The following is a 16471-nucleotide window of genomic DNA, read 5'->3' as shown; positions in this document are numbered from 1 at the left end:
GCAGTCCATCAGCCTTGGCGGTTACTAGTCGGAGTCTCAGTGCTTTATACATCGGTACAGGACTTCCCACTTCGGCCCCTAACTTGCTTGCCCAGTTTAAGTGTAGTATCTGTTGCGCATCAGATAAGCATCCTCTGAACCTCCAATGCTTATTTTCAGTGGAGCGAACCTGCGATGACTGGCAGCAGAGGAGGCTGCAGCTTCTGGCCGAAAGTAATCTCACTGAGGTAGACAGTCGCCCTATTGTGTCCGCTACTACACCTTTTCTTTCTGGATGAGGTTCCATAGCATTTTAAGGAAAACTGCAAGGCAGCATTAGGATTTGAAGTCAGAGTTCCCATCTCATAGCCTTTTGCTGTGATAAGGCCGACAAGGCAGTGGTGTTTGATTTTGGGGTTGGTTCCCCTAGTCTTTGCCCAACCAAGAGAACCCACAAGACAGTTGGTAGGGGTTGGTAGTGTGTCAGGGCATGTTCGTACATCGGTGAGCCATAACACACTACCCCTGGGGTCCCCTACTACTCTGAGATCTCCTACAGGTTTAGACTGGGGCCGCAAGTTTCCGTGTGTGGCCAATGTGGTGGCACTGTAGGAGTCTTGTGATGGAGAGGTTATGTACTGGCAGGGAAGACATGCATAGCTGCTCATTATTATCAGTTGTAAGCTAACATTTTAATTAATGAAAATGCTTCAAATATTTTCTATTTATTATTAGTCGTAAGTTAACATTTTAATTAATGAAAATGCTTCAAATATTTTTATTTATTATCAGTTGTAAGTTAACATTTTAATTAATGAAAATGCTTCAAATAATTTTTATTTATTATCAGTTGTAAGTTAACATTTTAATTAAAATGCTTCAAATATTTTCTATTTATTATCAGTTGTAAGTTAACATTTTAATTAATGAAAATGCTTCAAATATTTTCTATTTATTATTAGTTGTAAGTTAACATTTTAATTAATGAAAATGCTTCAAATATTTTCTATTTATTATTAGTTGTAAGTTAACATTTTAATTAATGAAAATGCTTCAAATATTTTCTATTTATTATTAGTTGTAAGTTAACATTTTAATTAATGAAAATGCTTCAAATATTTTCTATTTATTATTAGTTGTAAGTTAACATTTTAATTAATGAAAATGCTTCAAATATTTTCTATTTATTATTAGTTGTAAGTTAACATTTTAATTAATGAAAATGCTTCAAATATTTTTATTTATTATCTGTTGTAAGTTAACATTTTAATTAATGAAAATGCTTCAAATATTTCTATTTATTATCAGTTGTAAGTTAACATTTTAATTAATGAAAATGCTTCAAATATTTTCTATTCATTATCAGTTGTAAGCTAACATTTTAATTAATGAAAATGCTTCAAATATTTTCTATTTATTATCAGTTGTAAGTTAGCATTTTAATTAATGAAAATGCTTCAAATATTTTCTATTTATTATCAGTTGTAAGTTAACATTTTAATTAATGAAAATGCTTCAAATATTTTCTATTTATTACCAGTTGTAAGTTAACATTTTAATTAATGAAAATGCTTCAAATATTTTCTGGAAAATATAAAAAAGAGTTGTGATAAAAAGATTGAAAACAATTTACAGCAATTCAACAATCTTCGTGTAGAATTTAGAGTATTTTTATAGAAATTTGAAAGTTTAATAGATGTGTAAAATTCCAAACAGAAAATTATTTTACTCGCAAAAATATATCAGAATTACAATTGCCTTAAATTTACTAAAAAGTTTTGACTGTTCTTTAAAAAGTAATTATTAAAATGTCCTTAAAACTGGTGTCACAAATTTAATTGCAACATATTTCAACATTTCCTGAAGACATGATATGTGAAACGCATACAATTCTCAGTCACATAACCTCAATTTAATGACTGATTAAAGTGTTCCCTAAGGGGATAATAAATGACAATATGGGTAATCAATTTTTGTTGAATTTTGAGAGTGTTGCTGAAACCGTCTTGCAATATCGTTGTGACACCAGGTTCCACCTCTGTCCAAAGCACTGGTGTCTATCTTGAATAATTTGTACTCCACTTTGAATCAAATAATTTCATACATTCGAAGTCTTATGAATCACACACAAATAGTGGCATATTCAAAATTGTAACCCTGTCTTATCCAATGCACACTACATACTGTATTATTATTATTATTATTATTATTATTATTATTACGTGAAGGGGAAACAATAATTTCATACGTTTGAAGTCTTATAAACAACACACAAAATAGTGGCATATACAAAATTGTTATGTAACTCTCTCTTACTCAAAATTATTATTGTATGAAGGGAAACAATAATTTCATACGTTATAAGACAAAATTGTAACAGGAAATTGTGATGGCTTTTTTTAACAATGCTCTTCTTTAAATAATAAAAATATCATTAAAGATAAAACTTTAAAACTCTAATAAGGTTACAAATAAGGTTACAAAAATAATAGGATTGACAAATTGATAGAGATATAAGAAATAGAAGATGTACAAAAAAATTGCCAGCATGCATGAGTTGTATTGTCATAAAATGATTAGTAAAAACATAAATAATACGGTTAATGTTTTTATTTATCTGTTTGTAGTTATTTGAACATTTTGTTTTACAAGTTTTTAAAGATAAAACATTAACACACTGATAACTGGTTACAAATAACTTTGAAGTAAGAGTGAATGGGATTTTTATATTGCGTATTCACCCAAAATAAGTCACAATGCCACTTCTTTTTGTGAACAAAACTATAAGGATATTATATAATGATACGGAAGCGTTAAATATTTACTATCTGTTCAGAGTAATATCTGAAGATAAAAACATTCCGCATATAAGGACCTATTAATCGGGATTATTACTAACAGTAATGAGTAGTGAGATGTCTGTTTAAATTGCATTTAAAATGTTGTATTGAAGTAGATTCAGAGAAGCAAGAAACTGGAAAGGAATTTCAAAATTTTTCAACTAAGGGAGGTAACAATTAAAGTAAAAGGCTTTCCGGCATTTTTATACATCAACAAGGAAGGGGTGTTCTTTTGTGGCTTGTTGGGACATTAAAAAGTATGTACATAGAAGGGGTACAATTACTATAAGTTCATCAGGGCACATTCTATAATATTGAAAAGAACACATTTTAAAATAAGTTTTTGTAATATTCTTAAATTATTTGATAGTAATTAAACTATAACTGATGAGATAAAAGTATGTAGTTACAAATAATTTCATATTCAAATAAATGAACAAATATATTTCGTCAAACAAACCTAAGATAGACTAAGATTGAGAAATTGAAAAAATATAAGACAAAAAAACTATAAATTACTCCCTTCTTGAGGATACTTCCTTCAAACTCATTGGCTTAACATTCCCAGGAAATATGAACTGGAACAAATACATAGAAGACATTGCAAAAACTATTCACAACTAAGAGTATCCTATACCTCTACAAACTTATGATTCGCCTGCACATAAACTATCATTTTCATATCCGGTGCATTTACCATAAGTCTCTCTCTTATCTGATATTATGTCCCACTTTTTCAACTCGGCTTTAACTCCTGTCATCTCGTCGCAATGTTGTATCCTGGTGACTGTTTTATAAATACTTTTAATGGAATGTGCTCTGATGAACTCATTACATGTGTGCCTCTTTGATGTACATATCCACAACAAACCTGCTTGACAGCAAAATCTCACCACTTCACTGTTGAGGTCCCTAAATGCCAGGAAACTTTCTACTTTAAAAGCTTCTTCCTTAGAACAGCTAGTCTTTATGCTATCTGCTTCCCTAATTGTACTGATATGTAGAAGTTCAAATGTAACGGAAACCAACAACTTTATCATTCTTGTTAACATCCAAGTTGTTATATGCTTTGTTTCGTGTGAAGATGAATCAAAAATAAGAAAAAAATATAATGTATAGAATATCACTATAAGTATAACAACCAAATTGTTTTCCTATTTATATTCAGATGAATAAACCAACAACTTTATCATTCTTATAAACATCCAAGTTGTAATATGCTTTGTTTCGTGTGAAGATGAATAAAAAAAATAAAAATTATAATGTATAGAATATCACTATAAGTATAACAACCAAATTGTTTTCCTATTTATATTCATATGAATAAACAAACAACTTTATCATTCTTGTTAACATTCAAGTTGTAATATGCTTTGTTTCGTATGAAGATGAATAAAAAAAATAAAAAAAATATAGAATATCACTATAAGTATAACAACCAAATTATTGTCCTATTTATATTCAGATAAATAAACGGCTATATTTTCTCAAACACACCCAAGATAAACTAATAGGATTGAGAAAAGAAAAAATAAAACATAAATAATTAGAAAATAAAAATGTATAAACGATCACTGTAGTCTTTACAACCAACACAAAACCAACACAGATTAACAAAAATGTTTCAATATTTTTATAATTTTCCATATTCATATATCAATATTATGTATGTTTAAAGAAGACAAAACGTGTATGCAATAAATACATTTTTGATTGCATTTTTAAAATTTACTTACATTCTTACATTATGATACACACACACCCATATATCAAATTACTCTTATTGTTACTTTAAGATATATATATATATATATATATATATATATATATATATATATATATATATATATATTCGTATTCCTGTCTGTTTGTTTGTTTAGAATTTGATTAATATATACAAAAGGTCCATTACTTTAATGCTTCATTCAGTCCTATATATAGTATAATTCGTGTAAAATAGACGATTGAGAGATGATGTAATTGCATATTACATTAAGGCCAATCGATTTACTAAATAGCGGTGTGTTAGTTATTGTTTATAGTGAGAGAATTGTTTTAAGTGTTCTATTTAAGTTTATTATTTAAATTTGATTTATATTGATAACATATTTAATTTTATTTATTTTTACAAAAATAATTCATACACACTTTCAAGCATTATTTTGGGAATCAATTCAGATAAAATAATTTCCGTGATTTCGCAATTAACATTTTGGTCCAGTGGATTTTATATTTTAAAATAAACAAACAATGCAATTCAGTATGGTTCTTTATTTAAAACAAAAAAAATAAATAAAATCATTTGCGTTTTTTTTTTACGAGTTTTGTTTTCTTCACATTTTTTTGACATCGTAACTATTTTTTTTCTTTTAATAACAAAATAAATCATAACTCATCATTTTTATAACATAAAAATGTGTATTTCAGTTTACACAAATTCTATTTTGGTACTTTTGCAACTGAATTACTTACAATTTGTTTTCGTTGCAACAAACCATAATAACAAATTATTCTAGAATATAGTCATGAAAAGGTGCTCAATATCCGGAGAATAGCTTCTCTTCGTATCCCTTCTGCCGCAATATCTGGTGGAGAGTTTGTCTCGTACTTCTGCTTTTTTCGGTGGGGGGATTACATTTTTGTGTTTTTATTCGGTCTTTTATTTTTGACATTTTTTGTTAGGGTAACGATGGAGTTGACATATAATAATGAAAAACTGATCAATATTCTTAGTATAGCAGGTTGGTCAAACCGAACTTCATGTCGACCCTGGCAACAATGGGTATCCATGGTAGTATATATATATATATATATATATATATATATAATCATTCAAACACGGTGGTGTTTGAATATATGGTTAAGTGACACTTTCAGTCATTTAGAACTGCTTTAAATCTTCACTGCTCACTCATTTTTCGACCAAATTTAAAACAATTATTACAGTTTATAGTTCACCTTCTCAAATATATTGTGAAAAAAATTCCAATTTTCGTTCAGAAAAACAAAAGTTATAATAAATTTGTTTGGTGTTCAAAATCGTAAAAATATGTACGGAGGTGAGCGACGCTTTTTATGACTGGTTTTCATAGCAACATCGTTGCTTCAGCGATTACACTCGCCAAAAGAGAGGTAACTCGTGAAACAGACAGAATGAAATCATGAAAAGGAGATAATTGAGGGTATTGCATTGAAAGCAGGCGAGTTCTGTACATTGCTTTTACATATGTGTTTATGGGGGCAAAAATAAGACTGAAATTTAACAAAGAACGAGTGAATTTATTGGAAACCTGGAAAAATCATGGATTATAGAAAAATGCAAGCATGAAAATAATATGGTTAAGCGTAAACATCGAAAAGTAAAGGACTAGTTAAAACTGGAAGATAAACGGCTAGTAAAAATATAATGAATTTATAACTTAGAATATTGCAGCATTAAGAAATTTATCTTGTCCTTTTCTTTTCCAGTTTTAACAACTAGTTCTTTACTTTTCGATGTTTCAGCTTAACCATATAATATTTCCTACTCTCATATATATATATATATATATATATATATATATATATATATATATATATATATATATATATATCTTCTGACTAAGATGAAATACACCAAAACGCTGGATATAGTTTCAATTAGACTTGAGAAACACTTGTATTGACTTATTCTGTTCCAATTTGGAAAATATCCGGTCATGTTATATTATTTTTTAGATTAAATTAATCTACATGTATTTAGATCCATTCAATAATATTGACAACAATAAACAAAATCATATATGAATGCAACTACTAAAATATTGAATTTCATTTTATTTTCCAGATGTTCCTGATTGAACCCTATTATTCAATTTTAATGGCGTATCATGATCTTTAAACATGAAGCTGTGAACAGCTATTATTTTATTTGCAACACTACAACAACATCTGCGAGAAAATTTATTATATTGGACATTACTATTAAAGGAAATTTTGAAAACAATGACAACTTACCACGACTTGAAGGTAATATAAATAAATATCAAAAACTTGCTATAAAACTATATTGTATAAAAGAAACACCTTATAAAAGCTGTATATTTCAAATAGAATTTTAAAAAATCTCTGTTGAAACATATGAAATAGTGATAGGTGTTTGGCATCTGTATAGTGCCTCGGTTTTAACTAATTATTAAGAAAATTAGCATAAAATACCTACATTCTAGTAAAGTGTGTGGATGTTCTTTTTTTCATAGATAAATGTCACTGACCAATATGAAAACTGACAGTAGGGATAAGCCACATGCTTGTGAAGTGTGTGGATATTCTTGTTCTACAAAATCAAATTTAATGAGACATATGAGAACTCATACTGGAGAAAAACCACATTCTTGTGAAGTGTGTGGATATTCTTTTTCTAAAAAATCAGCATTAGTGAGACATATGCGAACACACACTGGGGAAAAGCCATATTCTTGTAAAGTGTGTGGATATTCTTGTTCTGTAAAATCATCGTTAGTGACACATATGAGAACTCACACTGGGGAAAAGCCACATTCTTGTGAAGTGTGTGGACATTCCTGTTCTCTAAAATCAGCTTTAATTATTCACATGAGAACGCACACTGGGGAAAAGCCATATTCTTGTCAAACGTGTGAATATTCATGTTCTGAACGTTCAACATTAGTGAAACATGTAAGAACTCACACAGGGAAAAAATCCCATTCATGTAAAATGTGTGGATATTCTTGTTCTGAGAACAATTCATTAATGAGACATTCTTGTTCTGAAAAATCACATTTACTGCGACATATGCATACTCAAACTGGAGAAAAGCCATATTCTTGTGAAGTGTGTGGATATTCTTGTTCTTTAAAATCATCGTTAGTAATACATATTAGAACTCACACTGGGGAAAAGCCATATTCTTGTACAATGTGTGGATATTCTTCTGCTGATAAATCAAGTTTAATGCGCCATATTAGAACTCATACTGGTGAAAAGCCACATTCTTGTCAAGTGTGTGGATATGCTTTTTCTCGTAAAACATATTTAGTGATTCATATGAGAACTCACACTGGGGAAAAGCCATATTCCTGTCAATTGTGTGAGTATTCTTTCTCTCAACAATCATCGTTAAATACACATATGAGAACTCATACTGGAGAAAAACCGCATTCTTGTGAAGTGTGTGGATATTCTTGTTCTCGAAAATCAACCTTAACACGTCATATTAGAACTCATACTGGAGAAAAACCACATTCTTGTAATATTTGTGGATATAAGTGCTCTAAAATATCAACTTTAGTGAAACATATAAAAACTCACAGTCAATATCTGAATACCCAATCCTATTGACATATAGATTTCGCACTGTCCGCCACAACAAATTATTACATACCTCGATAGATTTGTTTAGATATGCAACTTGACAGATCATCAAACAGCTGGGAACATGAAACAGCACTGATAACATCGAATGAAAAGTAACCATGTTCTATGACAAAGACATATACGCGGTAAATACATAAAAGACAAGGCCATCAAGCCATAGTAACTTTGGCCTTAATACAACTGAACAGGAAAAGATATCAACATATCAGGACTTAAAATGTCTTTAAAAGGTATAGTTTATGAAATCAATAGACTTACCGGTTACTGTCCTAAATGATTTTGGCTTTAATAGAACTGAACAGTAAAAGATAAAAAATATCAGGACCTAAGAATGTTCTAAAAACGACATGATCTCTGAAATAAATAAACATTATACCGGTTGTGACAAAATATAAATAGCAGGCATAAATGGAACACGTTCTTTTCCTAAAAGAACCCATCGAATATAGATTCGAATGAAAATGAATTCAAGTGTTTTCTCCAGAATGAAGCCCCTTTTATTTCTTAAAATAAACTGAAGTAAAATAATTTAAAAAAACACATTCTTGTAAAGTCTATGGATATTGTCATACAAAAATCAAAGTTAAACATGAGAACTCACTCTTCCTGACAAAAATCAGACTTATAAACATTTCTTGTGAAGTGTGTGACTATGTTTGAAAGATCAAAGTGATTAATATGAGAACTTTTAGAATACTAAAGTATTACAAAAACATGCTTGAAAGGTAAATAATAAAAAGGGAAAGTCATCTTATTACACAATAATCAGTTTTCTTGCATAATGTAACAATGTGCACATAGTCCTTTCATAAATCAAGTTTACTGATACATATGTAAAGAACAATGTAATAATATGCACATAGTATTTTTATAAATCAATTTTACTGATAAATATGAAAAGAACAATGTAATAATATGTACATAATCCTTTCATAAATCAAAAAAAAGTAAAATCCTTGTGTCTGTGACGATGTTTTGAATTATTAAACTCATATGATATTGTGTCCCACTTGGATATAATATCCGTCTCAAGTGTGTCGCACTCGTGATACTACGATTCTTTAAATTATTCATCATGTAATAAAAAAAACTATATAAAGACCAAATGTTTGCAAGACCAAACTGGAAAAATTGGTAAAGACAAATTGTTATTATATGTAGTTATTGGATATGATTCTTTAAATTATTCACCATGTAATAAAAAAAAAACTTTATATAAAGACCAAATGTTTGCAAGACCGAACTAGAAACGTTGGTAAAGACAAATTATCATTATATGTAATTATTGGATATGATTCTTTAAATTATTCATCAGGTAATAAAAAAAAACTTTATATAAAGACCAAATGTTTGCAAGACCAAACTGGAAAAGTTGGTAAAGACAAATTGTTATTATATGTAGTTATTGGATATGATTCTTTAAATTATTCATCATGTAATAAAAAAAAACTTTATATAAAGACCAAATGTTTGCAAGACCAAACTGGAAAAGTTGGTAAAGACAAATTGTTATTATATGTAGTTATTGGATATGATTCTTTAAATTATTCATCAGGTAATAAAAAAAACTTTATATAAAGACCAATTCTTTACAAATGAAAACTGTAGCAAAATTGTTGAAGACAAATTGTTGTTAGATGTTGTTATTTGATGTAAGTTATTCACACGATTACATAATCGATGGAAACAACATGATTTTCAAAAAAGTAACTTTTCTTTCATTTTGCATGTTTTTCTCATTAAATTCAATAAAAAGAAGATATAATTTTCTTTGTTATTCATGAACTTTTAATTAATAAAAATAAATGCATTAAATTCACCAAATGAAGTAACTTTATGTAATTATCATTAATATTAATTAAAATATATTTAATACTGATAGTGCTGATATCAACATATATTTAGTGTTGATATAAAAGTGATAGTGTTGATATTAAAGTGAGAGTTATTGTTTTTTGGTAAAACATAAACACGTTTTAGTAAATATTTTATGCGATTATTAAAATAAGTGACATTTTGTAATTAAACCATGAACAGATATTTTGCACACAGTTTTGAAAATTAAATATTCGTCTAATTTGATATAAGGTTAAAGGTTTGGGGTTGGCTATGTAATATAGATTTCCTCTAAAAATATCACAAATATATTGAAGTTTTTGTGGATCTCATCGATATTTGTACAATGTATCTTCCATAAATGTTTCAAGCGTTTCAGAAATGTTTTTATTATATTTCAATTAGGTTTTCAGCTTTTTTTAGTTGAATAAGCTTAACAGATTATTAATAATACTATTACTTAATCCACGCATTGTCTTTGTTCTATATGTTTTGTCATTTATATGTAATACTTAAATATGATAGTGATTGATAAATAATCATATAATGTTGACATTTTATCTATAGATAAAATAATCATCATGTTGAGATTAAATTGAGAATATAATACGGCAGATATTTACTATTTACCTTGGATTTCCTGGATTGTTATAATACGCAAACACTATTTATTTTGCATTGCTGTGGAAGAGTTTTGACCCTTACTGGCTTATGAACAAAATTACTATCACTCTCTCTATGGTTTACGTGGATTTCTTAATTAAATCCCAACAACTATCACTTCATGTTGGTAGCAGTGATGGTTCTCTGTGTTTTTACCATTAACTAAAATTGAACAGGTGAAATCTTATAAAATTATAGAGACGGTATTACGAAACAAAAGAAGACAGCCTTGTAGTTAAATAATGTACACGACTCTATATTGAAAATGTTTTTGTCATACCACAATTTAAAAAATTTTGAATCTCAGAAATTAGAAATCATTGATGCACTATATATATGTATAAAATTTTCAGAATGTGAGAAATAATATATTTATTCTCATAGTCAAGCAACTTCACAGCTTACAAAGCGATGACCGCCAACAAACTGGGATCTAAAACTCATGTTCCACCATTTGTGCTGATCAGTTTAACATATTCGAACTCCGCATTCAAAACTCGAGTCTCTTGAATTCTAGGAAAGTACTCTGCCAGATCTAAGATATATCGGGGAACGCCATTTACAATTATATTATTCTTTGACTCCTCCTACCCTTCCCGTCGCATTGGGAGGCTTCACCAACACCTCAACCACTTCGATAGTAGCTTTCTCACCCTCAACTGTTGTTTTAGTGTAATAATGCAGCCATTAATTAGTAAGTATGGCCTTATTTGATACTCTTGTTTCATTTTGTATGGTATATGTTGTACCAGAATGGGTGTGATGTATCTTCTCTTTGCAGCAGCCTTCATGGTACAATGATGTCTTTCCACTATTCCATTGTCACGTGGTCGATATGCTGACCTAAAAAATGCCGAACACTCTATTTGCTACACATCTCCTTGAAAACTTTCAACCAAAAATGTAGGGCCATTGTCCATTAACAACTCTACACCTGGCGCTTTCTCCAAAAATACTTCCTTGGCAACTACTCCGATCTCCCACACAGTTTCAGAATTAATATCTATCCAGATAGCAAATCTCCTTAGTCCACAATCAACCATCAATACAGTGTGGAGCGATAGTGCGTGACATCAATGGCCAACCGTTTCCAGTCCTCCACCACATGTATTTCTCCTGCCTCATGTCTGGATAATACGAGGTCACTCGACTGGCATTCCCTGCCTTCTTGACTTCTTTGGTAATTGCTGGGTTAACAATGTTCGCTGCCAACCAAGGCGATGCATATTATGCAATTGTTTAACCTCCTCTGTTGCACAGCATGCAGAAGATACACTCTTTCCTTCCTGCAACGAAACCTTCTTTACTGTCGTCATTATACCGACCTTAGAACTCCTTAATCAGATCCGCATTTTTCGCTTGATCTGCAGCATTTTTGTCTTAATTCTTCTATCACCAGACCTGATGCTGACTCAGTATTTACTTTCATTCCCATATCAGGGCCAGATAGTTCAGTTTTATAGTGTTATCTAGTTTAGTAAAACCTCCTATCTCTAATATGGGAAAAGTCCTCACATTGTCAATTCAGTCCCAATTTCAAGTACTTCATTTCTTCATTTGAAGACAAGGTTTCATTTTCCATTTTGCCAGTTTCATTCCCAAAGCTGCCATGCAGTTTAGCAACTATGCTGGTTTTACAGTTAATCCATACTCCTCAATATGATCTCTCATCTTCTCTGCTGTCATGTCTACCTCCTCCACAAGAATGTCAACAATAAATGAACTAGTAGTCCCGTCGATTTTGCAGTCCTTCTTCAATACCGTCCAGTACATTAGTCATGATTTTCAGAGCTGGACAGCCCAAATGCCAACCTCATAAGAAATACAGCTGTCCCTTGTATTAACCAGTTAGTACCGCCAAAGCTTTTCGTCCATGCGGATCTGCAAATAGGCTGACTTAAGGTCTACGCTCTCAGCTCTATCCTCCTTAATTTACTTATGACCTCTTCGCATACACCGATTCCCTCTCCTGTATGGCAAGCTACATGAAGTATAGTACGGCTAATCTTGTTCTTGGTAGGCAGATTTACTGACCAATGCTTCAAGATTCTTCTTCTCGTCTCTCCTCACAATATGCTCTGATAGCAATCCACTTTATTTCGTAGTTTTTGGCGACCCAGAGATTAATCAACACTCCATTGTCCACCTCTCACCATCAAACGTCGCCAGGAAATCATCATCCTCAATGCAGCAATTTTTTCTGCTTTTTGATGTTCTTTCCACTTTCTATTCCTGTCATCCCTATCGCACCGAAGCATCCAAAAGTCACTTAACCTTTCCTCACCGTAACACCCCCAGCTGGTTGATTGCCTTCATACCTTGCACCATGTCACGACCATCGATCAGCTGATCCAATACAGTGCTCGCAGCACAATTTCACTATCACTTCAGGTTTCGTCTCTCCCAGGCATCTCACCTTCTTGTGGCGTGACCGCCTCTGGGAGCAGTGAGGCTCCCCATTGGGAGGAGATTGAGACCCCCGAAATATTGAGTAAGGCAGAGCAACTATGCTGATATTAACTGTTAACCATTATTGGGTGCCCGGACAATGGCGGGTAACCTAGCTGAAAGGATAAATTTATTGTGCTTTTGTAAAACAGACATATACTTTTATTGTTTGGGATGTCATTTGAAAGTTAACATGGCACTTGATATTTTAGGAAAGTGTCTTTTTTTTTTAAAGTGTCTATATTTTTGTCGTATGTGAGTTAAATGAATATTCTTGGATCCTCACGAGTTCAAAAAAGCACTTATGCAAGAGAGCTATGCAATATAAATTCCCACGAATGTCCTTTATAGCATTAGATGTAAAAACCTTCACAAACGTGAACGTATCCCTGGGATATTGGATTGTTGAGTTCGATGATGTATCCAGTGACCTGACTACTTTGGCCGATACTGTTGTCATCGGCTACCATTTGGCCTGAACTCCTCAGCCAGATTCCCAGTCATGACAAACTATGTACTGAAAATTATTCCAAACCTTGCAACAATGGAAAAACTCCTCCAGAACATGACAATAACATACTCACATTTCCTTATGTACTACGAGCCTTACAAGGAACTTACTCTAAAAAATGATGCATGCGAGCATCGGTTACGAAAAGCACTAACAAAGGTTGGCAAAACAGTTGCATTTGCAAGTCGAACACTAACAGATGCTGAACGAAGATATGCACACATTGTATGTTGGCACTTGTATGTGGCCTAGAAATATTTCACCACTATACCCATGGAAGGGAAGTGGTGGTTTTGACTGACCTCATCTCAATCAGCAAAAAGTCCTATCCAATGCACCCAAACAGCTACAGAACCTCCTTCAAGTGGCCCAGCAATATGCGTACAGACTCTAATATAAGCCAGGGTAATATATACAATTAGCAGATACGCTGTCATGAGCAGCAACAAACAAGTCAAGGTTGGACGAAGTAACATCAATGAAACATCCGACAATGTAACAGATATGAGATCACAAGCTCGCAGAGATTCGTCAAAAGACAATTAAAGACTTCAATATGAGAATATTGGCAGAAGTAATCGCTAAAGAGTGACCAATTTATAAGGAATGTCTGATCAATTCGATCAAGATGGGCGGAGAATAGCGTGCTATACGGACCAAGATGAAGTAAAAGGCACATGCCGGCCACCTAAACATAAACACGCGTCTGCAAAGAGATTAGACAATACATTCAACTCTTTGGTACCTGCGCAACCTATGCAGATCACCAGCTAGCCCAAATAGCACCTGTCCTGGTAGGAGCTTGCAACAAGTAGCAGCGGACCTCCTATCATGGAAGGGAACAGCACAGTGGATATACAAAAATTATTTGCAATTGACAAACTGGATACCCTCACATTAGAAGCTATGATGGAATACATATAAGCGCAATTTGCACGCCATGGTATCCGAGAGGCATTGACCTCCAACAATAATCCTCAGTTGTCATCTAATTTTTCATTCAGGGAATTGCTGTTCAAACACGAAACAGAATCACCCGGCAACAGCCAAGCAAATGGTGCTGCCGAAGCAACAGTAAAATTAACAAATGCCTCTTCTTCAAATGCAAAGCATCCGGATAAGATCCATTCATAGAGCTGTTGAACCTACACAACACACAAACCAAAGGACTAAGCAGTAGCATAGAACAAAGATCAATAATGCTATGTGTCGTATAAAACTTAGGCATTTCTACCCACACTCAACTGATGAAGTATTGAGAAAATTATAAAGAAGAGTCAAACACAATGAGACGGAGAAAGAGTTGAAAGGCCCAAACATTGTTTAAACAATGTTTGAGTTCACCCAATCCCTACATAAGATAGTGCAGGGGAGCAACAGTCTGAAAGGAAAGGCAAGAGACGGACAACTATATTGCTGAAACAAACGATTCCTGCGCAAAACGTCCGAGTCAAAACATTCCTTCTCAGGACAGCATCAGACTACACGCGTAGCTGATATTAACCTTCAGTCTCAAACAGTTTAACAAACCTATACCACAAAGAAAAAGGATTGCACAGGTAAACGAATCAACTGAGGAAAGCATTTATGAAAGGAATGGCAGCCAATAGATGACTACACGTTCAGGACAAGTTATTAAAAAAACGTGTGAAAACGAATGAATAATCCTTTCTTTCTCATGTGGCATTCAAAATTCTCTCACAACTAAGAAGTAAAACAAAAGTAAAAAAAAAAACACCCTCACTGATGGAAGGGAGTGTTGTGTACAAAACCCCTATCATTGTCCTACTTAGTCATCTCCCTTTCTTATATAACTCTTTCCTTTCTAGATAACTCTCCTACATAAGAGAAAGATTAATTTAAAAAAATAATAAAGTTGTTTGAGTTGACATGAGGAAATTACGCATCTGTTTTTATTTTATTTACACAGGCATCACCACATTATCAAGGCCAAGAGGCCACTCAATGATAAGGGTTAAAGAGTGTACAGTAGAAATTGGAAAATGTAGTAATCATTACTAATGAAAATTCGGTAAATTTGTAAACTTATATTGAACGGCTCATCAAGAACTTGTTTACGTTAAACTTGAAGACAACCATATTGTAGTCAGATAGAAAGCAGGAAAACGGAAGACAATTCCACAGGCGCGCAGTTCTATGAAAGAAGCTTTGTTCATGGAATCTACGTTTAGGTTTAGGCACAGATAAAGAGTGGGAGTAATTATTGATAGTGTTTACAGCTAGACGAGTGTTTCTTGTGAAAATTTGGCGAGGGGGGACCATAGTCAAACACTTTCCATGAAAATAACGATACATCAAAGACAAGCTCCCAACATCTCTTCTGTGAGATAGAGGTTGCAGGGAAGAGAAAAGGACATCTCCTACGAGGCTACGAAGTCTATTTTGAACTCTATCAAGGCAGGACAAGTTCTTTCTAGCAGCTCCTGCCCAGATGTGGCAACAGTATTCCATCCTTAGACTACCTGGCTCTTATATAGATAGTGAATTGCATCAGCAGTGAGATATCTACTGGATCGATAGAAAGATCCCACCATTTTTCCAGCGGCCCTGGCAACAGATTTGATGCACGTGTTCCATTTAAGATCAGGAGTAATGGTCAAGCCCAGAAGCTTGTCAAAACTTGAGGCCTCCTGAAGATGAGAGCCATTCATTTCAATTGATGCCAGATGTGGATCAGAATGTTGATGATGTAAAGAGAGAAGCTTGGTTTTAGATGCATTAAAAGTAACCAGCCACTCCTTACATCTGTAAGAAAAAAATAATGCCTGGGATGATACAACTTCTGCGTCGCAGCTGA

General features: G+C 32.4%; 1 protein-coding gene across 1 annotated transcript in view; it reads left to right on the top strand.

Moving 5' to 3' along the window:
- Positions 1-16471, top strand: part of LOC145270325 (uncharacterized) — a 59289-nt gene that overhangs the window by 26045 nt on the left and 16773 nt on the right. Inside the window, exons 2-3 of the mRNA XM_080125973.1 lie at positions 6646-8150; positions 12993-13185. Of these exons, the coding sequence (XP_079982099.1) occupies positions 7062-8150; positions 12993-13185 (1282 nt within the window). The 5' untranslated portion in view covers positions 6646-7061. The remainder of the gene's footprint in view (positions 1-6645; positions 8151-12992; positions 13186-16471) is intronic.

This window comes from Euprymna scolopes, chromosome 46, assembly GCF_053919585.1.
Source record: "Euprymna scolopes isolate OS-2025 chromosome 46, ASM5391958v1, whole genome shotgun sequence".
NCBI lineage: Eukaryota > Metazoa > Mollusca > Cephalopoda > Sepiida > Sepiolidae > Euprymna > Euprymna scolopes.
The sequence above is the reverse complement of the archived record's forward strand: the minus strand, read 5'-3'. Positions and strand labels throughout refer to the sequence as shown.